The sequence below is a fragment of the Aotus nancymaae genome, unplaced genomic scaffold (genome assembly GCF_030222135.1).
Source record: "Aotus nancymaae isolate 86718 unplaced genomic scaffold, 86718_ANA_hifiasm-v0.15.2.pri h1tg000057l, whole genome shotgun sequence".
Lineage (NCBI taxonomy): Eukaryota > Metazoa > Chordata > Mammalia > Primates > Aotidae > Aotus > Aotus nancymaae.
This window is the reverse complement of record NW_026988471.1, coordinates 43,095,730-43,118,742: the sequence shown is the minus strand read 5'-3', so window position 1 is coordinate 43,118,742 and position 23,013 is coordinate 43,095,730. Positions and strand designations below refer to the sequence as shown.

The 23,013-nt window shown below is 43.4% G+C and overlaps 1 protein-coding gene across 3 annotated transcripts in view; it reads right to left on the bottom strand.

Moving 5' to 3' along the window:
* Positions 1-23,013, bottom strand: part of SLC3A1 (solute carrier family 3 member 1) — a 57,596-nt gene that overhangs the window by 24,132 nt on the left and 10,451 nt on the right. For all 3 annotated transcript variants that reach the window (XM_064364045.1, XM_064364046.1, XM_012450595.3), the window contains 3 exons: positions 17,750-17,875; positions 3,331-3,450; positions 2,313-2,437 (listed from right to left, as the gene is read on the bottom strand). In XM_064364045.1, coding sequence (XP_064220115.1) covers positions 2,313-2,437; positions 3,331-3,450; positions 17,750-17,875 — 371 coding nt within the window. The remainder of the gene's footprint in view (positions 1-2,312; positions 2,438-3,330; positions 3,451-17,749; positions 17,876-23,013) is intronic.

The window sequence follows — 23,013 nt, the reverse complement described above, 5'->3', positions numbered from 1 at the left end:
GGAGGTTGCAGTGAGCCGAGATTGTGTCACTGCACTCCAGCCTGAACGACAGGGTAAGACTCTATCTTAAAAAAAAAAAAGAAGAAAGAAGAAAAGAAAGAAAAGGAGGAAGGAAGGAAGGAAGGAATGAAGGAAGGAAGGAAGGAAGGAAAGAAAAAAGAAATACATTTGGATCTCAGTCAATATTGGGTTTTGTTTTGTTTTTGTCTTTTTGAGATGGAGTTTCGCTCTTACTGCCCAAGCTGGAGTGCAGTGGTACAATCTCGGATCACTGTAACCTCCACCTCCTGGGTTCAAGCAATTTTCCTGCCTCAGCCTCCCGAGTAGCTGGGATTGCAGGCACCCACCACCACGCCTGGCTAATGTTTTGTATTTTTAGTAGAGACGGGGTTTCACCATGGCCAGGCTGATCTCAAACTCCTGACCTCAGGTGATCCGCCCACCTTGGCTTTCCAAAGTGCTGGGATTACAGGCGTGAGCCACCACACCCGACCTGTTCTTTTCTTTTTAAACCTAGAATCCTAGAAGAAATAATCTCCTAGAATCAAAATTCGTTAACATCCTGAGACTAAAACTCATTGACATCCATGAAGACTTTCTTTAGCAATTCTCATCACTCCATGTAGAATCTAAAGTGTATGTCTGCAAATAAGATGAGGTGTTTTCCCCAAAAGAACTTCCCTTTGTATTTGAGTCCCTATAAAATCTTGCCTTATTATTGGTGTGCACTCTCAATTGCTGAAAGCAAAACACTGTTTGGGGAAGACATATTCACCTGAAATGACTCCAATCAATGCTGACTTTAGCTATTTGAGGAAGCATAATTATGAATAAGTGCATGGTCTCTGGAGCCCAACTGTTTCAGTTCGAATGCCATGTCTGCCACTCCTTCCTGTGGACATTCCCTGCACACTCAGAGCCTCAGTTTCCCTGTCTGAGACAGAGTAATCAGAGTACCTAAAGGAGGGGAAATTTTTTTAGTTCCTTTTTACTGATTCTGTTGGGTAATCTATATAAACTTAATGATAGTTAATTTTGTTGAGTATTAAGATCCAGGCACTACTTTAAGTGCTTTATGTATATTATCTAATTTAACCTCACAACAGCCCTATAAAGGTTACTGCTGTCACTTTTTCATTGATAAGAAAACTGAGACTTATGTTAACTAACCAGCCCCAGGTCACACAGCTACAGAGCAGGACACCCCCTCAGGCCTACCTGATTCCAAAGCTATGTTCCTGACCATTGAGATCTACTGACACTTTAGCTGAGACATATGGATTCATACTGTACAAGGAAACTATAGATCCAATAACAATGATAATAATACTGCAGAGAAGGAGCCAGTATTTTTATTGTGTTTTCTTGACATGGAGTCTTGCTCTCTTGTCCAGGCTGGCTTGCAATGGCATAATCTCAGCTCACTGCAACCTCTGCCTAACAGGTTCAAGCAATTCTCCTGCCTCAGCCTCCTGAGTAGCTGGGATTACAGGCATGCACCATCATGCCCCACTAATTTTTGTATTTTTAGTAGAGGACGGGTTTCACCATGTTGCCCAGGCTGGTCTCAAACACCTGACCTCAGGTGATCTGCCAGCCTTGGCCTCCCACAGTGTTGGAATCTCAGGCATAAGCCACTGCACCCAGCCGGAGCTGGTCTTTAAAAAAGAAAAAAATAATAGTTCATGGCTAACATTTAGCTTATTACCTTTTTAATTAACCTAATTTTCACAAAACTCCTGTGAAGTAAGTACTGTGATCTTCATCATTTTACAAAAGAGGAAACTGAAAGTCAGCAAAGTAAGAAAACAGAAAAGTAATACAGCAAGCCCTGGTATAACCAAACTGTAATCAATTATAATTATGCAGGCTTGGGTTCTGGGTGCCGTGGCTCACACCCGTAATCCCAGTATTTTGGGAGGCTGAGGCAGGTGGATCATGAGATCAAGAAATAGAGACCATCCTGGCCAGCATGGTGAGACCCCATTTCTACAAAAAAAAAAAAAAAAAAAAAAATACAAAAATTAACTGGGCATGGTGGCGTGTGCCTGTAATCCCAACTACTCGGGAGGCTGAGGCAGGAGAATCGATTGAACCCAGGAGGCAGAGGTTACAGTGAGCCAAGATTGTGCAACTGCACTCCAGCCTGGCAACAGAGCGAGACTCCTCCATCTCAAAAAAAAAAAAAAAAAAAAAAAAAGATGCAGGCTTGTTACATTATTACTTGAACCTCCAAATACACCTGGTTGTGAGGGATACACTGCAGATCACACACTAAGCCTGGGAAGAATGAGAGCGTGTGCCGTGGTCACCTGTATCTGCCGGGCTCACTGCTGAACTGGTCCATGGTCTGCCGGAAGCTGCGGACGATGTCGTGCATTCCCACCTGCGTGGTGGTGAAGTCGTGGTACAGCTCCGAGTAGTGTGTGACCGTGTCCTTTGAAAATCACAACGACATAGTTATCATCATTTCATGCGTTACATGCCCACAGCTGGCTCTGCGTGAATGCAGACAACCTCTTCGAAGGACTCGAGCTGAGCGAGACACACACTCAAACATGGTTTTGTGGATGGAGAATACTTCATTTAATGCTCAAGTTAACTTTATAAATCTACTAAACAATATTTCTCTAATAAACTGTCACCCATTTTAGCAAACTAAATTTTACCAAACAATAAAACATTGATTACAAAGTCCTCCTCAATATGTAATTGTCGAAATGTTCCACACTTTTAAAGACAAAGCAAATGATAGTGGTTACAGAGCTCATTATTACATTTTATCTGCTCACAAAAATATTAACATCACTCACTTAAATTTGTTTCTTTACCACCACTATCCTTTATCCTTACGGTTATAGTTTCTCAGAGTTTCAGTAAATTTTTCCTCATTTCTATGTCTTTCTATGATTTCTAAATCAATGTCTCATTTCTATGTCTAAGATGACAATAATCTCCTGGAATCAAAAGATTACATCTCATACAAGCCAAGGCCTCGTCACTTGAGTTCATGTGAGATGACAAAATTGCAGGAGTCAATGTCCTCTATTGTGTGGCCCTTGGTAAAGCCTGCAATGTCCATGTCTTTAGAACCCTTGTCACTGAAGGACTTCTCAAGGGATCCCTCACTCTGGAGGGAACCAGTGGAAGAAAACATCTCATGCATATGCATTTGAAACTCTGGTGCATTTCCTAAAGAAATGAATCAAGGTACTTCCTAGACACAGGACAAAACTCATCTTTGTAATTGGTATCTCAGGCTGAGAAAGAAAACACTCTGATGGCATTTTCAGAAAAGGCAAAAGAAAAATGTTTAAAATAAAACTTTACCGGGATTTGGGTCTTATTTACTTGGATCTCATCTCTCAGATGCTTTGCTTCTAGGAGAAATTTAACAGCGTCAAAACTAAAACCATCGACACCCTTTGTGAGCCAGAACCGTATAATTTCCTAAAGATGAAGAGCAAAATGCTTAGTTACATTAACTACACATTATTATTACAGTGTTTAAAAAGTTTTGACTGTTAACGACTTGGCATCATAAAATAGTTATCTACATACAAAACAAGCACAGTATCCACATGGTCTATTTTTATCTATTTAGCATAACTGTCTTACTACAATGCATCTCAAGTAACTCCATCTAGGGACTCCCACACCTTCTTCAAATTTGAATCCAGAATTACAATTACAATTAGTTACATTTGTAATGGATGTTATGAAGATGTTTCCAAAGTTTAGAGAATCCACTAAAAATGAAAGAATGAAACCATAGTAAAAGACAGGATTCAGGATAAACTGGGAAAGTTTCTCATTTCCCTCATGCCCGCCCCTTAACTGTCACTTCAAACTGAAAGAAAATAACACATTGTCCAACAGTTAAATATTTCACTCCTTACTAGGCAGGCAAATGAGAAGGGAAGTGCTTAGGTATTAAACGATCTCCTGTTAGAATATGGAAGGAACACAAAATAGAATCAACCATCAACCAAGTAAATAAGAATAGTGGCGATCCTGTGGCAAAACTCAGACACAAGTGTTGTCTTGCATACAGTCAGAAAATAAAAGATTAACTGTACATATTCAAAGAAGCCATTATTCCACGGGCTTTCATTTCACAGATAAAACTGATCCCAAGCAAAAATAGTTAAGCCTGAAAATCCAGGTTCTCATACATTTCAATTGATTCTTTGGTGACAGACTTCCTACCAAAGGTGTGTGCTGGAAACTCAAATTATTGTATGAATGTCCCTGGCTTTCTCTTCTCTCCTGCCCTACTCTCCAACATGCCTTGCTAGAGAGAAGGTAGTCACTGCCAGCTCAGCCTCTCCTCTACCACACCTGCTCCTGAGAGCATCATCATGGCCTGCAGGGTTCTCAGGCATTTTTAATGCTGAAGCCAAAGATTACAGAGATGAACATTGGTGCAAATAAGTGGTTAGGCCAGGTGCAGGGGCTCACACTTGTAATCCCAGCACTTTGGGAGGCTGAGGTGGGCGGATCACCTGAGGTCAGGAGTTCAAGACCAGCCTGGCCAACATAGTCAAACCCCGTCTCTACTAAAAATACAAAAATTAGCCAGGCATAGTGGCAGGCTCCTGTAATCCCAGCCACTCGGGAGGCTAAGCATGAGAATTGCTTGAACCTGAAAGTCGGAGATTGCAGTGAGCCAAGATCACGCCACTAAACTCAACCCTTGGTAGCAGAAGGAGATCCTGTTTCAAAAAAAAAAAGGGTTGTGGCGGGGGTAGGGAAGTGGACAGTGTGGCCAGAGGAGCATAAGAGTAGAAGGAGGTAAAGGGAACTCATCATGCCCAGCTTTGTAATTAACAGGAAAGATCTGGGATTTGTGTGAGGTTGTTGGGAAACCCCTGGAGGAATTTTTAAGCAGAAAAGGTTGTGGGCTGACTTACATTTTTAAAAGATCTGATGTGTAAAGAATCAACTGTATAGTCTGGCATTTTCTCAAAGGTTAAACATCAAGTTACCATAAGACCATATTACAGCAATTTCACACATAGGTATATACCCAAGAGAAATGAAAACTTATGTCCAAGCAAAAACTTGTTCACAAGTATTCATAGCAGCACTATTCATAATAGCCAGAAAGTGGAAACAATCCCAATGGTCTATCCTACACTGAATATTTGGCCATGGAAAGGAGGGATGTACTGACACATGCTCCAATATGGATGAACCTTGAAAAGATTTTTCTAGCCAGCTGTGATGGCTCACACCTGTAATCCCAGCAATTTAGGAGGCTGAGGTGGGAGGATCGCTTTAGCCCAGGAGTTCTAGACCAGCCTGGCAACATGGCAAAGCCTTGTCTCTACAAAAAATAATTAGCTGGGTGTGGTGGTACACATCTGTAGTTTCAGCTACTCAGGAGGTTGAGGTGGGAGGATTATTTAAGCCCAGGTGGTCAAAGCTGCAGTGAGCTGAGATTGCACTACTGCACTCCAGCCTGGGCAACAGGGGGAGACCCTGCCTCCAAAACACAAACAAAAAAATGTTTTCTAAATGAAAGAACACAGACACAAAGGGATAAATATTGTATGATCCCATTTATATGAAATGTACGGAATAGGCAAATCTATAGAGACAGAAATTATATTCGTGGTTGCCAGGGGCTGGTGGCGGCGTGGGTAAGGTGGGGACAATGAGCTGGGGTGGGTGATGATGGCTAAAGTGTATGGGGTTTCTTTTGGAAGTAATGGGAATGTTTTAAAATTAGGTTGTTTGGTACCATAATTGTGTGTTTTAAATATATAAAAGAAAAATAAAATTAGGTTATGATAACCTAATTTTAAGTTTGTACAACTCTATAAACTTACTAAAAACATTGAAATTGGCCAGCTGCAGTGGTTCACACCTGAATCCCAGCACTTTGAGAGGCCGAGGTGGCGGATCACCTGAGGTCAGGAGTTCAAGACCAGCCTGACCAACATGGTGAAACCCCATCTCTACTAAAAATACAAAAAAATTAGCCAAGCATGATGGTGCATGCCTGTAACCCCAGCTACTCAGGAGGTGGAGACAGGAGAATCACTTGAACCCTGGAGGTGGAGGTTGCAGTGAGCCAAGACTGAGCCACTGCAGTCTAGCCTGGGCAAAAAGAGTGAAACTCTGTCTTTAAAAAAAAAAAAAATTGAAATCGTACACTCTGAGTAAATTTTATGGTATTCAAATTTTATCTCAAAAAAAAAAGCTTTTTTTTTTTTTTTTTTTAAGAATAAATAAAGGCTGAAGAGCATAATCAGGGCTTCCATTTTGGAGCCTATGAGGTGGCTTGGGCTGGGGAGGCGGTGGTGGAGGTGGGGAGAAGTGATCAGATGTTAAATCTGCTCTATGGGTGAAGAGCTCAGGGGCTGTGAAAGAGAGGAATGGAGGCTACCCCTAGGTCTCAGCCCAAGTGTGTGCTGAGCTGAGACAGCAGGTACAAAGGGAAAGACGGACTGTTCTGTCTCAGGCACGAGAAGCTAGAGGCATCTACTGCACTTGTCGGTGGAAATGCCAAGTAGGCTGCTGGCTTGTTAAATCTGGACCTTAGGGCAGAGTCTATGGCTAAAGATGTAAAGTTGGAAGTCATCAGCCTAAAGACAGTATTTTCTAAGTAGCTTTCCCCTTTTTCCAGCAATGTAGGTGGCTGCAGTGTGAACAGAGCCCATCCACCCTTGGTTTAAGTCAAACCAGTTAGCCCTCAGTCATCAAGGCCTCTGACACAGCACCTGGTACTTAGTGAACCACTTGTCGCATGAAAGAATGAAGTATTGAGCCTGAATGACCAAACATTACAGAAGCACAGCGTGTTCCCTGGCTTCAAGTCTACAGAATAGTTGGGGACATGTGAGACAAGGGAGGGTCACCTAATAATGCAGGTCAGGGTGCAATCCAACACCATGAGAGGAGACGCCTCTGCCTACAGGGCTGCGAGAGCTCCAGGACATTCAAAATAACGTGGGTGGGCATAGAAGGAGAAGGAAGAGCTAGAGCTTGAGCTTGACCCAGATAACCTGGTGGATTTCAATGGAGGATGGCAATGGGACAACATGAGCCAAGCACAGAGGCAGAGACTGGCCTGGCCTGTACTGGGACAGGTGGGAGAAAAGCAGAGGGCCTGAGCCTCAGCTCCCTACCTCAACACTCCAGCCAGCCCCTCCCAGCAAGGCCTGCTCCTGCACCGGCTCACAAGCTCTGCAAAGGAACAGTGGCTCTCCCTACTTTTCTCTTGGCTTATCCCTTGCTGAAGGGAAGGTTTCACAGGAATGTATCACTTTAGAGCAAAACCATCTGTAAAGTACTAAACAGACATTTTTACCTATGGAGGGGAACAGAGCCACAGATCCCAAATGACAACTATCCCACAGTTCACTTGTGTATTAGTCTGTTCTCATGCTGCTAATAAAGACATACCTGAGACTGGGTAATTTGTAAAGTAAAGCTGTTTAATTGACTCACAGTTCAGCAGGGCTGAGGAGGCTTCCCAATCATAGCGGAAGGCAAATGAAAAGCAAAGTCACATCTTACATGGCAGCAGGCAAGAGAGCTTGTGCAGGAGAACTCCCATTTATAAAACCATCAGAACTCACCATCATGAGAACAAGATGGGGGGAACCACACCCATGATTCAATTATCTTCACCTGGTCCCTCCCACGAGCTATGGGGATTATGGGAATTTCGATTCAAGATGAGATTTGGGTGAGGACACAGCCAAACCTTATCAACTTGTTTGACTTGAAGTGTGTTTCTTCTATCTGTATGTGAATATAGAGGTTTCAAGTCAAGTCAGGGTCTCAACAGCTAAATGCAAGGGTTAATACTGCTCATGTCAATTCCCTTTAAGCTGAGATTTTGAATGGTGAAGCCTGAAGCAATTTTTTTTACCTAAGAACAGGCTCTGGGCCGAATAACTGTTATGGACACAGGTGACGCAAATGACCTCCAGTAATCTCTACCCAGTGGAAGTTTTCTCTGGGGCATAAAAAAGAAATTTGTTCTTACTAGTGCCTTTATCTTTTACCAAATTCATTTATTCATTAAGTATTTGAGCTCCTACTATATACCAGGCACTTAGGCAAGCCCTGGAACTACAACCACGAGAAAAACACAACACAGTCTAGGTCTCCCGGATTACTTTGGAATCTCCAGCTAGACAGTCAAATAGCAACACAAAAATATTTAAATCACAGCTGAGATAAAGGAGAGAAACGTGGTAATACAAGAGAGTGAAATAGTAATTCGTCCTGGGAAGGATTTGCAGCTGGTGAGCAGGAAGTGACAGCCACTCATCAGAGAATGAGCTAGAGAAATTTGATGGGGCAAAGAAAGGCACCTCATTTCCATAACAGGTTTTCAGTGGCTTCCGGAGTGACCTTACTATGAAGCTAACCAAACTTAAGCTTCAAGACCTCTCACTTGCACCCATCTAACTCCCCTTCTGTTCTCATTCTAAATAAATGCCAACTTTCCTGTATCTAATTTTGTGCTCTTATTTTAAGAAGGTCCTAAATTATTATGAGCTTCAGACGCCGCGCAATCTGGGTCCACCCCCAGGTGGTGCTGTTCATTAAAAGTGCGAACATTGGTTGGGGCAGAGCACAAATAACAAGGCATCCAAGCAGCCTCTGACAAAAATGTGGGAAAACATTAAGCACCATTCTCTGTAAACATCAAGCTGTTGGGCTCCGATTCCCTAAAATAAAGCCAGTCATTTTCTTTATGGAGTCCTTATTCAATTCCGGATCTCAGCATTGTGAAATATTGACCTGATATTAAAAGTGAGAAACTTGTACCCCATGGAAGGTTTATGGCCCTGGCATAATCAGAAATATCATCATTGTTTAATGAGACAAAACAGCAAGAGATGGACATTTTTTGAAAGTAATTTTAAATGCTGATAATTCGGATCATCACCAAGATAATCCAAAGTTTGCTGTTGAAAAATATTTGCTTCATACTATTTATTCTCTCAACCAGGGGACAAAAGAGAGCTTCAGATTTTAATTGTTAATCCTCTTTACTCCAGTAAAGGTCTCCCAGGGTGCCAGATGCAAAAATGGGCACAGAGCCTGGATCGGCTGGGTCTACTGACCCACGTAGGCGCCATGGACTCTGGGAACTGGACTGTACATTACGTCCTTGACTCCTGTCTGACTCCCATGTCATCATCACACACTCCTAGTTTTTCCACCGGGCACCTTTTAACTCTTTCCTCTTTAAAAAACTCGCTGCTCTGAGTGAAAAAGAAGGCAAGTCAATGTTAAAGCAGCAAGTTAACATATCCAAACGCACGGAAACTCTGGCCAAGCCTTTCCTTTTGAGATGGCTGATATTTAGGGGCCCATTTACCCAAAAAGCATGTTTGGGAAAAGCTCTGTCTACTCTTATATGTGATGATAGAGAAGACATCCTCTTCAGCCAGGTGTGGTGGGTCGTGCCTGTAATGCTAGCACTTTCAGAGACTGAAGTGGGAGGATCATTTGAACTCAGGAGTTCAAGACCAGTCTGTGCAACAAAGTGAGACCCTGTCTCTATTAAGAAAAAAAAATCGCCGGGCACGGTGGCTCACGCCTGTAATCACAGCACTTTGGGAGGCCGAGGTGGGTGGATCACGAGGTCAAGAGATCGAGACCATCCTGGTCAACATGGTGAAACCCTATCTCTACTAAAAATACAAAAAATTAGCTGGGCATGCGTGCCTGTAATCCCAGCTACTCAGGAGGCTGAGGCAGGAGAATTGCCTGAACCCAGGAGGCGGAGGTTGCAGTGAGCCAAGATCGTGCCATTGCACTCCAGCCTGGGTAACAAGAGTGAAATTCCGTCTCAAAAAAAAAAAAAAAAGAAAAAAAAAGAAAAAAAAACAAATGGAAGACAATCCTCTTGAAAGTGACGTCAACCCCAGTTGTTCATCTCAAGAAGGAATAAGAAAGGATAAGTTATTTCAGAGTACAGAGAAAACTATTCCTCCACTTACAGGCAAGAGAAAAAAACTGTCCCTACTACTGTTTAGAAATCTTGGAAAAATTCTCTGCTACCTCCTCCAGAAGCAGGAAGTGCAGGAAAGATCAAAGACTTCAGAATCTGACCCTCTGGGTACCATCCCAGCTCTCTCGCTGTCCAGCTGCATGAGATAGGGCATCTGCAAGACCTGGCTAAGCTTCAGTGTCTCCATCAATAACACAGTACCTGCCTTGAAGGGTTTCTGTACAGAGTAAATAAAATATTGCTGCTAGAGTCAATTGCCTTTTTCAGTCTTTTTTTTTTTTGAGATGGGGTCTTGCTCTGTCACCCAGGCTGGAGTGCAATGGTGCTATCTCAGCTTTGCAACCATTGCCTCCTGGGTTTAAGCAATTCTCCCGCCTCAGCCTCCTAAGTAGCTGGGATTACAGGCGCCTGCCACCACACTTAGCTAATTTTTGTATTTTTAGTAGAGATATTTCACCATGTTGGCCAGGCTGGTCTTGAACTCCTGACTTCAAGAGATCCACCCTCCTCAGCTTCCCAAAGTGCTGGGATTACAGGCATGAGCCACTGCGCCCAGATCCCTTTCAGTCTTTTTATTACCAAATCTCTCTGCATCATTTGACACTGTTGACCAATCTCATCTTGTAGAAACACTCAGATACCTTAGCTCCATTATACCCTCCCCCTGGGTTTGCCTCTCCTGTATCCTCCACAGTTCTTTGATGTCAGTGCTCCTTGGGGCTCTATGTTACACCCTGTGGACAGTTCACTTCACAATAGTATTTATTTACTTACAAATTTACTGATTATTTAACAAGTACTGTATTCAGTAAAAAAACAAACAAACAAAAAAAAACAACCACAGCTTCCTAAGTGCTTTACAAAGGTTAAACCATTTAATCTTCAAGTAACCCTATTAGGTACTTACCATTATAATTCCCAATGAGGAAACTGGCTCAGGAAGGTGACGTGCCTTTGACAAGGTCACAGTCGGTAAGTGGTGGCAGTAGAACTGCAACCGTAGGGCGCCCTGGCTTATTTGCTAGGCTGGCTCCCTCGGTTTTTTTCTTTTCACTGGCAGTGCTACCAACACCTGGCACTCATTCCAATGAGCAGTTCACACGAGCTAAGTTGCAGGTGGCCCCTTGCTTGCCTTAGCTGGCCTGCTTCTCTCACCAAACACCTACCTGAGCTCTGTGGACATCAGCTATATGTCAACAAATCCCAGAGTTTTATCTCTATACCAGACTTCCCCCTGAGCTCCATGTCCTTATATCTCGCTCTGTTGCCCAGGCTGGAGTGCCAGTCACGCAATCTAGGCTCACTGCAACATCTGCCTCCCGGGTTCAAGCAATTCTCCTGCCTCATCCTCCCGAGTAGCTGGGATTATAGGCACCCGCCACCGTGCCTGGCTAATTTTTGTATTTTTAGTAGAGATGGAGGTTCACCATGTTGGCCAGGCTGGTCTTGAACTCCTGACCTTGTGATCCCCCCATCTTGGCCTCCCAAAGTACTGAGATTACAGGCCTGAGCCACCGCACCCAGCCAGTATCCTTGTATCCAACTGTCCACTGAACACTTACATGTCTCACAGGCAGCTCAAACTCGACATACCTAAAACATTTCCCTCCCTCTTCCTGTGTCTCCCATCTGAGACAATGGTTCCGCCACCCACCCCATATTCAAATCTGAAACCTAGGAGTCACAGGGCACTTCTCTCAGAGCCCTGATGATTTCTTTGCACCTCCATGCCTCCATCACTGGCCTATGGCCACCAGAATTTCTTTTCCGATTACTGCATCATCCTCCTCCCTGGCCCAACAGCCTCCAAACCTGCCCTACTCAAACCCCTTCTCCAAAACCAGACTGATTTCTCAAAATGAAAAAAAAATCATGCCCCTACCTAAGACCTATTAACCCCAAATCCTTACCAGGGCCTTCAGTGCTGCTCCTGACCTGGCCCCAGTGACCTCTCTAGTCTCATCGGGTCACTCCCTGTTCCACAGATTACATCCCAGCGATACGGGACAACGCCCAGCACCTCTAATGTGTCAAGATCTGGGCTTTCCTCTGCTTGAAACACTCCCACCCATGCCGATTCACTTGGTTCATGCCTGTTCCTCAGGTATCTCACTTTCTCTGCAAATGAGTCCAGGTTAGGCGCTGTCCTGTATATTCCTACCTCCTACTGTCATGACTGCTTGGCACATTTTATTGTAATTGTCTGTTTAATTGTCCGCCTCCCACTCCAGAATATAAGCCCTAGGACAGCCACAAGAGGTGTCTATCTTACCAGCCCCTACACCCTTAGCACGTGGTCAACACACAATACATATTGTTAAATGAGTGAATGATTATAATAAAGTGCCTGGCATAGAGGTGGTGCAATCAATGGCACAATTATTATTATCAAGCATAGAGATGGCTAATCAAGCAGGCAGTGAGCGAATTGTGTTTTGAATTGAGCTGTTGCCTCCAGCAGTATCATGCTTAGTAGGGACAGAATGGAGCCTACACCTATGCTCTGGGTTCCCTCTTCAGCTATGTCTCCCCAGTAGTCCCTACTCTGGGGCTCAGCATTCCCATAAGGCAGGTCCAGGATCACTTCAAACCCCAGACATGAGCCCGCACCATCTGGAGTCTCTTCCTTGCCATGCTGCTATCTCGCCGGATTACTTCAGCTCTCCGTGCCTCAGTTTCCTCATTTTCTCAAATAAGAAATTTGGAGGACCAGTAAAAACCAAAGTGACTGGAAAAGTATAAAATACTATACAAATATACACCCCTGATACCTCAGAGAAGGCTTCTGACTTCTCCAGCTGAAAGCTCTCAATCCTGAGGGTTCAGAGCAGAGCCAAGTCCCCTGATGGCCAGTGCAAAGGGGAAGAGAAAGAGGACAGCAGAAGGTGCTCTGCACTGGATTTCCTCTGCATGCCAGCCTCCCCCTGTGCAGATAAAGCAAAATCTGATAGGAGCAGGGAGGAAGTAGGCTCAGGTTCCAGGAATACAAGTTGGTATGCAAGCAAGAGTCATTCCAAATGCCTCCTCCCCACAAACCCTCTGAGCTGCAAATTATTAACCTGCTTAACTACTACAGAAATAAGCGCTGCTGGGGGTAAGGTGGGGAGGAGGGTGTCAGAAGTCTCCTTCATGCCAAAGGTCCCTTTCCAGGAGCAAAGAGGCTTTCCTCTCAGCTTCTCAGCGTTTCTTATTTACTTCTAATAATAAATCTTCTAAACCAGTCTTGCAAATAAGTCTAATCTCTCAACCGGAGGCAGTGATGTTTCATCACATGAGGGATTTCAGCCTGAAAGACCACTAAATAAGGATCCTATCCACACACTCCACTGCTTGGGGTATCTGGAAGAGCACAGCTGGGTTGGTCAACAACATAATTAATGTATTGGCTGGCACATTTTGGCAAAATTTATCACATTTGTCTAAACATCCCAGACAATTCATCACTATTGCCACAAGGAGCCTGGAAAAATCCACTGCCTGATAAACCACCTGTAAACCAACTGGCTTACACTCACATTGATCAATTTGTAACTGAAAACCTCCTTGAAAAAAACTGTGCAGAAAAAGTGAAGCATGGAGAGGGAAATACACACATTGTCTCAAAACAGGTGTAGGATTGTGGTTAAGAGCATGAACTCGAGTCCCAGTGTTGAGATTTCAATCCTGCTCCATGACTCCCAAGGCTGGTGACTTTACCTATCTAAGCCTCAATTTCCCTCTCTGTAAAATGATCACAAAACCTCATAAATTAGGCTGATTCTGAGCATTAAATTATCCAGGTACAGCACTTGGCACCTGGCGAGAGCATGAGGTGTGGGTGTGCGACGGAACTTTGGTGATGAAGAAGAGGAGAGTCCACAGGCTACCACAGAAGTTTAAAGCTAATTGCTAGCTAGTCTGCTGACCATGTCTACAACTACCCACCCCACAACTTACAACCCCATAGAGGCAAGGTGCCCTCACTCATGGTTCTTACTTCTGGAACATATTCCAAAGCAATTCATACAAATTCTGGAAACACCAAACTTATGTAGTAAAAAAAAAGAGTCTTAAAACTAAGTGCTCTATAGGAACACATTTAACAAAAGAAGTATAAGATGACTCTGAGAACTACAAAACATTGTTGAAAGAAACCAAAGAACACATAAATAAACGGAGAGACATTTCATGTTCATGGATTGGAAGACTTAATACAAGATGGCTATATTCCCCAAAGTGAAACACAGATTCAGTGCAATCCCTATCAAAACCCTAGAAGGCTTCTTAGCAAAAATTGACAAGCTGACTCAAAAATTCATATGGAAATCCAAAGGACTTCGAAGAGTCAAACAATATTGAAAAAGAACGAAGTTGTAGGACTCATACTTCCTGATTTCAAAACTTACTGTAAAGCGCTAGTAATTCAGTGTGTGGCACTGACATAAGGACAGATATAGAGATGAATGGAAAAGAACTGAGAGTCCAGAAATAAACCCATGCGTTTATGGTCAATTGATTTTCAACAAGAGGTGTAAGACATAGGGAAAGAATAGTATTTTTAAACATATATTGCTAGGATAACTGAATAGCCACATGCCAAAAAAGAAGCTGGACTCCCTACCTTCACACCCTACATAAAAATAAACAAAAAATGGATCCCAGACAACCTAAAATGTAAGAACTAAAACTATGAAACTGAGAAGAAAACATAGGAGTAAATCTTCATGACCTTGGATTAAGCAGCGGTTCTTAGATATGACACTAAAGGCACAAGCAACAAAAGAACAAAATAAATTGGACATCATCGAAATGAAAAACTCTTGTGCTTCAAAAAGCAACATCAAGAAAGTAAAAGACGACCAACAAAATGGGAAAAATTATTTGTGAATCATGTATCAAGAATATGTAAAGAGGCCAAGGTGGTGGCTCACGCATGTAATCCCAGCACTTTGGGAGGCCAAGCCGGGCAGATCACTTGAGGTGAAGAAGTTCAAGCCACCCTGGCTAATATGGTAAAACCCCGTCTCTGTTAAAAATACAAAAATTAGCTAGGCATGGTGATGCACGCCTGTAATCTCAGCTTCTTGTGTGTCTGAGGCAGGAGAGTCACTTGAACCCGGGAGGCAGGGAGGTGGAGGTTGCAGTGAGCCGAGATCATGCCACTGCACTCCAGCCTGGGTAACAGAGCAAGACCCTGTCTCAAAAAAAAAAAAAAAAAAAAAAAGGAAAGAACTCTTACAACCCCATAATAAAAAGACAAACCTATCTGAAAATGGGCAAAGGGCCAGGTGCGGTGGCTCATGACTGTAATCCCAACACTCTGGGAGGCCGAGGCGGAAGGATTGCTTGAGATCAGGTGTTCAAGACCAGCCTGGCTAACATGGAGAAACACAGTCACTACAAAATATACAAAAATTAGCTGGGTGTGGTGGCACGGACCTATAGTCCCAGCTACTCAGGAAGCTGAGATGCACAAATCACTTGAGCCTGGGAGGCAGGGATTGTGGTGAGCTAAGATTGCACCATTGCACTCCACCCTGGGCGACAGAGCCAGACTCTGTCTCTAAATAAATAAAATAGGCAAAGGATTTGAATAGACATTTCTACATTGCAGACATATGAATGAATTATAAGCATATGAAAAGATGTTCAACGTCTTTAGCCATTTAGCAAATACAACCATTAAGATGCCACTTCATACCCACTAAGATGACTATAATAAAAAATACACTCAATAACAAGTGTTGGTGAGAATGTGGAGAAATAAGAACTCTTACATGTTGTTACTGAGAATGTAAAATGGTGCAGCTGCTTTGAAAAACAACTTGGCAGTTTCTCAAATAAACATAGATATAGATACCTACCATGGATATATAGATACAGCATGATTCCGTTACATAAAGTGTCCAGAATAGGCAAAACTTATCTAACTGAGGCTTCAGTAGGTAAAGAGATAGAAAGTAGATTTGTGGTTTACAGGGGCTGGGGGAAGAAAGGAAGGGGACCGTAAGGAGTGACTGCTGATGGATATGGGGTTCCTTTTTGAGAAGATAAAAGTATTCTGAAATCAGGCCGGGTGCAGTGGCTTATACCTGTAATCCCAGCACTTTGGGAGGCTGAGGTGGGTGGATCATTTGAGGCCAGGAGTTCGAGACCAACCTGGCCAACATGGCAAAACCCTGTCTCTACAAAAATACAAAAATTAGCCAAGCATGGTGGTACATGCCTGTAATCCCAGCTGAGGCAGGAGAATCACTTCAACCTGGGAGGTGCAAGTTGCAGTGAGCCGAGATCACACCACTGCATTCCAGCCTGGGTGACAGAGCGAGACTGTCTCAAAAAAAAAAAGTTGTGAAATTAGTGGTGATGGTTGCACAACTCTGTGAAAATACTAAAACCACTTAATTACACACTTGAAGGGGGTCAATTTTATGGTATGTGAATTATATCTCAATTAAACTGTTATTTCAGAACAAAACTAAACTAAACCGAGGGTTCTAGGTGCCCTTAGTGACTCCGACGTGACAGCTTGCACCTGCTCTATCTGGCTGACATGGTGAGCTGTGGAAAGGCACCCGCTGCTCCCTGTTCTGTTCGGGTCTCCTCCCCACCTACTTGGCTCAGAGGACTCCTCTACTCACTTAAATTCCTGCCCACTGTAGCCACAGGAGCAGCAAGAACAAGAATAAGAACATGGCTGACACGTTTTGTGAATTGTATTGTGAGAACTGATCAGCCTCCACCTCTTTCTTCAGCGCCCTCACCCATTTCACTCCAGCATACTGGTAGGGTTGACAGTTCAAATATAAGACATTCAATTACATTTCAATTTCAGGTCATCAACGAACAATTTTTTGGTAGCAGTATGTCCCAGGTGTTGCATTATTCATTTAAAATTTAACTGGGTATTCTGTATTTCTATTTGCTAAATTTGGCACCCCTACACTTTGGCCTCCATGCCATCCCTGAAACACACAAACCACACTCTCACCTCAAGACCTTTACATTTGTTCTTCCTTCTGCCTGAAATTCTCTTCCCCCAGATAGTCACATGGTTCCCTTTCCCACTTCAGGTTTTTGTCCAAATGGCATCTCGTCATAAGAAGGCGTCTCCTACACACCTTATATAGAAGAGCCACTTTTACTTGGCACTCTGATGCCCCTTCCCCTTGGCCTTCACCACCACCTGACATATGTATGTATAGTTAGTGGTTAATTGCCTGCTTTCCCCTCAGTATATTGGAGACTTCTTGAGAGTAAGGCTTCTTTTATTCAATGCTGCATTCCCAGTGCTTAGAACAGGGCCTGGCATGGGGTAGGCATTATGTTAATATTTACTGAATGAGTACAGAAGTGTTGTGCATGAGTTATCTCATCTAATCTTCCAAAGAGCCCGATAAGACAAAAATTGCCCCCAACAGTGTCTCATAGATGAGACAGCCGAGACATGAAAGCCAAATAACTCATCAAGAGGCTCACTGCAGATGCAGGAGCCAAACCCCAAATGGCCCACCTCCCTGCACCAGCTCACTGTCGCAGGCGGCAGGACAACTTGGAGCTAGGGTGGCAGGTTTTTCTGACCCCTTCCATTTAGAGTACTCTAGGTTAGATGAAGGAAGGAGCCACAAACACGTCTGAGAGTCTACATTTGCACCAGACATCTTAATCCCTGAATTTAATTGAGGCTTGATTTTTGCCTGCACAACTATTGTGCAATATAAAGTGTTTCAAGTAACTACCTAAACCTCCATTAATATAGAAGGCTGTGTGGGTGTCTATACTCACTTTTATTTCTTCTTGAACGTCAGGATTGCGGAAATTTAAATCAGGTTGCTCTTTCATAAACTGGTGAAAATAACATTGGTTTCGCACTTCATCAAAGTGCCAGCTGGAGTTTCCATATACACTTAACTGGCAAACAAAGAAAATAGCCCATCAGTTACATATGATGGCATTGCCCACAAATAAAGATCATTGCCCTCCCTGGCCCTTTGGAGGCAGAGTATGCAAAACCTGAGAGTTTTCCTTCTATGGAGAGCCATAGGTTAAAGTAACCCCTCCAAATGCCCCCATCCCATTGGCTTATGCCTCACAAACATGGTTGCAATGTATTTGCACAGTAGAAGCTGTTTGTAACAACTGCAACTGCAAACCAATGCTCTCAAACCCAAGACAAGGTCAACTTAAGGAACACACATGACTAATGTATTTTCTTAAAACTTCTGTCCAGGGTGTGAACTCTTGTTTGTGAAGAGAAGCAAAACGGTAGTCAATTTGGAAGAAAGACACTTTCCACTCATCTTGGGGCTTGAGTCCAGATAGACTGGATATTTAAATTGAATCCCCAGAAAATTATTGGAATCCTTCACTTGAAATCTCTACCAGTCTCCAGGAATAAAAAGCAACTTCAGGTGTCGGTACTCAGCAATAGCTGACACTGTCACTGGTCTCCTCTGTCTGGAAATGCTCACACTTATGGCCCATGGCGTGACTCTCCCGGCCACCCTCCCATGTCTCTAGCCACTCCTTAAGTCAACTCTGTGGGCCCTTGAATGTGAGAGTTTCATGGGGCTCTGTCCTAGGCCTTTTGTCCATTTCATGTTAAAGAGAATATCTGGAAAACATTTAAAAACTGGGATATTTTACATAAATCTTTTTCTTTTGAGTTGGAAGACATAATAGTCACACTGGGTCCACATGTCCATGGCAACAACGAGCAGGTGCTGAGTAGTAGCTGCTGCCTTTCAAGGAAATGTACCCTTTCCAATTCAGCACATAGCCCGCCTGGACACAACCAGGGTGAGAGATTTTTAGTGCACATAACCAGTAAAAGATCAGTATCCAGAATACAAAAAGAACTGAAGAAAGCAATTTCAAAGGGATACATAATCCAAAAGAAAATAGGGGAAAGAAACCAAAAAGAGGTGTTTCCCTGAAATGGACACTCCACTGAATAAATGTAGGAAAAGATGTGCAACATCATTAGGAATTAGATAATTACCATATTGGGAATTAGGTACATCATTATTAGTAATTAAATAAATATAAAATTAAGATCTTGGCCGGGCGCAGTGGCACACACCTATAATCCCAGCACTTTGGGCAGATCACGAGGTCAAGAGATTGAGACCAACCTGGTCAACATGATGAAACCCCATCTCTACTAAAAATACAAAAATTAGCTGGGTATAGTGGTGCATGCCTGTAGTCCCAGCTACTTGGGAGGCTTAGGCAGGAGAATTGCTTGAACCTGGGAGGTGGAGGTTGTAGTGAGCCAAGATTGCACCACTGCACTCCAGCCTGGTGACAGAGCAATACTCCATCTCAAAATAAAAAAATAAAATAAACGTAGGATCTCAATGTGATACTGTTTTAAGTCTGGGCTGGGCATGGTAGCTCAATGCCAGTAATCCCAGCACTTTGAGAGGCTGAGACAGGAGGATTACTTGAGGCCAGAAGTTCAAGACCAGCTTGGGCAACATAGAGAGACTCCATATTTCCAAAAATAAAAATAAAAAATTAGCCGGGTGTGATGGCGCGTGCCTGTGGTCCCAGCTACTAAGGAGGCTAAGGTGGCAAGGATTGCTTGAGCCCGGGAGCTTGAGGCTGCAGTAAGCTATGATTGAGCCACTAGGTTCCAGCCTGGGCGACAGAGTGAGACCCTGACTCAAAATAATAATAATAATTTTTAAATAAAAATTACAAACTTGGGCAATACCCAGAATTAATAAGAATCTGTATTTTTTATACTTCTGTCAGGGATATAAATTGGTACAACCATTCTGATAATTGATTTGACACTATCCTGTAGAGTTGAGCATGCAACATCCTGCACAGCAATTTTAGTCCTAGTTATTTACCTTGAAGAAGCCCTTACACATGTGCCCCAAGATAGATAAATGAGAGCGTTTAGAGTGACATTGTTCATAATAACAAAAAACCGGAACTAGCCCAACAGCCCATCAGTGAAGAGTGGATAAGCAAATCATGGATTGTTCACACAGTGAAATACACAACCATGAAAATATATGAACCATAGATTTACCTGAAACTACATTAATAAATCTCAGAAACAATGAGTGAAAAAGTTAGTTACAGAAGACTATACCTAGCATGATACTTCCCATAAAGTTCAAAATAGAGGAAACTAAAAAATAATTTTTTTTTGAGTCAAAGTCTTGCTATAGATGGTTATACTGCAAGGTGTTTATCCATCATATACATATACATATTCTTAAACATATTAACTATTACATTAGAAAATGTAACCTTGACAGGCTCACACTTGTAGTCCCAGCACTTTGGGAGGATGAGGTGGGTGGATCATGAGGTCAGGAGTTCGAAACCAGCCTGGCCAACATGGTGAAATCCCATCTCTACTAAAAAAAGAAAAATTAGCCGGGCGTGGTGGTAGGCACCTATAATTCCAGGTACTCGGGAGGCTGAGGCAGGAGAATTGGTTGAACCTAGGAGGCGGAGGTTGCAATGACCCGAGATCACACCATTGTACTCCAGCCTGGGCAACAGAGCAAGACTCCATCTTGGAAAAAAAAATAAGAGAAAAGAAAATGCAATCTTGACTATAGTGGAGAACTAACAAAGCGATGGAAAAACTAGATGACAAAAAAGGCAGCTGCGACCATTCTATAAGCAGGAAATGATATGGTTTAAGATACAGGAGCAAATTTTAAAGTGGACTGTGTCACTGGACTGACTCAATCCCTTCCTTAGCCCTGCCATTTACTAGCTGAATGACCTCAGTCAGCGTATCTGCAAAACAGGAATTACACCTAACTCATAGGACTGTAGAATGGATTAACTAAATTAATGAATATAAAACACTTAGCACAGAGCCTGGCACAGAGTAAGTGTTTTGTAAATGTTTGCTAATGTCATTGCAACTTTAACAAGTCAGTGAACTGGAGGAAAAAATTCAAGAGGTGAAACTGCCAGGGCTTGCTGACAGCCTGTTCCTCAGGCTGCATGGTGGTATCAGTCACTGAACCTGGGAGACGGAAGGTTGTAGGGAGAAGATCACACATCACAAAGTTGGTCTGGAAACATGTCAATTCTTAGTGTCCTTGGGTCACCAAAAATTTCATGTTTAAATATTTATGGAGAAAGGGCCGGATGTGGTGGCTCATGCCTGTAATCCCAGCACTTTGGGAGGCCAAGGCAGCTGGATCACGAGGTCAAGAGATTGGGACCAGCCTGACCAACATGGTGAAACCCTATCTCTACTAAAAATATAAAACTTAGCTGGCTATGGTGGCGGGCACCTGTGGTCTTAGCTACTCGGGAGGCTAAGGCAGGAGAATCGCTTGAACCCGGGAGGAGGAGGTTGCAGTGAGCTGAGATCCCACCACTGCACTCCAGCCTGGGTGACAGAGTGAGACTCCATCTGAAAAAAAAAAAAATTATGGAGAAAGTCCAGAAGAGAGAAGGAGGGACTGGAGAAGGGAGAAATGATCCAGAATAAAGGCAGGAGAGAACACAAATCCGAGCAAGGGGAAGCTCTGGCGTGGGACAGAAGTAGAGCTGCCAGATGAAGCACAGAATGACCAGTTACATCTGAATTCAGATAATCAACGCATATTGTTGAGTATGTGTAGGGCTCACGCGGACAGGCACAGTGGCTTACGCCTGTAAATCCCAGCACTTTGGGAGGCTGAAGCAGGAGGATCACTGGAGCCCAGGAATTCAAGACCAGCCTGGACAATATATTGAGACCCTTTCTTTACCAAAAAATAAAATAAAATATTAGCTGGGCATGGTGGCACACACTGTGGTCCCAATTACTTGGGAAGCAGAGCTAGAAGGATTGCTTGAGCCAAGGAGGCAGAGACTGCAGTGAGCCATGATCAAGTCACTGCACTCCAGCCTGGGAGACAGAGCAAGACCCTATCTCTGAAAAACTAAAAGTAAAAAAGAATGTATGGTCCATACTAAAAAATTATTTATGCACTGCTTATCCAAAATTTGAATTTAACTGGGCATTCTGATTTTTTTTTTTTTTTTTTTTTTTGAGACGGAGTTTCACTCTTGTTGCCCAGACTGGAGTGCAATGGCGCAATCTTGGCTCACTGCAACCTCCACCTCCGGGATTCAAGCAATTCTCCTGCCTCAGCCTTACCAAGTAGCTGGGACTACAGATGCGTGCCACCATGCCCAGCTAATTTTTGTATTTTTAGTAGAGACGGGGGTTTCACCATGTTGGTCAGGATGGTCTCGATCTCTTGACCTCATGATGCACCCGCCTCAGCCTCCCAAAGTGCTGGGATTACAGACGTGAGCCACTGCACTCAGCTGGCATTCTGAATTTTTATTTGCTAACCCTGGTCACCCCAGAAAAGAGGAATCTGGACTCTGTTGTAAAAGGAGTGAAAAAGAAGAGGGTGGGAATGGGGCAGGCATGCTTGATGGCTTCTGTTTTCTCTGTGAAGTCAAGTTTGCTGCTGAGAGTGATAAGATGGGCAGAGGCAGATAGAATGTTTGAAAAGGGAAAGAGGGGATGTTTGAAAAGAGGAAGAACGGGAAGTTGATCAGTTGGAATTAGCAAAATTCCCAAGAAGATTGGATGGCTCAGTTCAGGTGGGGACAATGAAGGTATGATGTCTCCAGGGACAGCTACCAAGAAAGTAGATAATTGGGTTCATTCATGGGTGGGGTTTTGTCAGACAGAGGAGACAAAAAGTCAGAAAGGCAAAGGGGCCAGGTGTGGTGGCTCACGCCTGTAATCCCAGCACTTTGGAAGGCTGAGGCGGCGGATCACCTGAGGTCAGGAGCTCAAGACCAGACTGGTCAACATGTTGAAACCCTGACTCTACTAAAAGTGCAAAACTTAGCTGGGTGTGGTCACACATGCCTATAATCCTAGGTACTGGGGAGGCTGAGGCAGGAGAATTGCTTGAACCCAGCAGGTGGAGGTTGCAGTGAGCTGAGATCATGCCATTGCACTCCAGCCTGGGAGACAAGAGCAAAGCTCTGTCTCAAGGGAAAGAAAAAGAAGGCAAAGGGGTATGGATAGTAGAAAAACAGCTATCGAACTA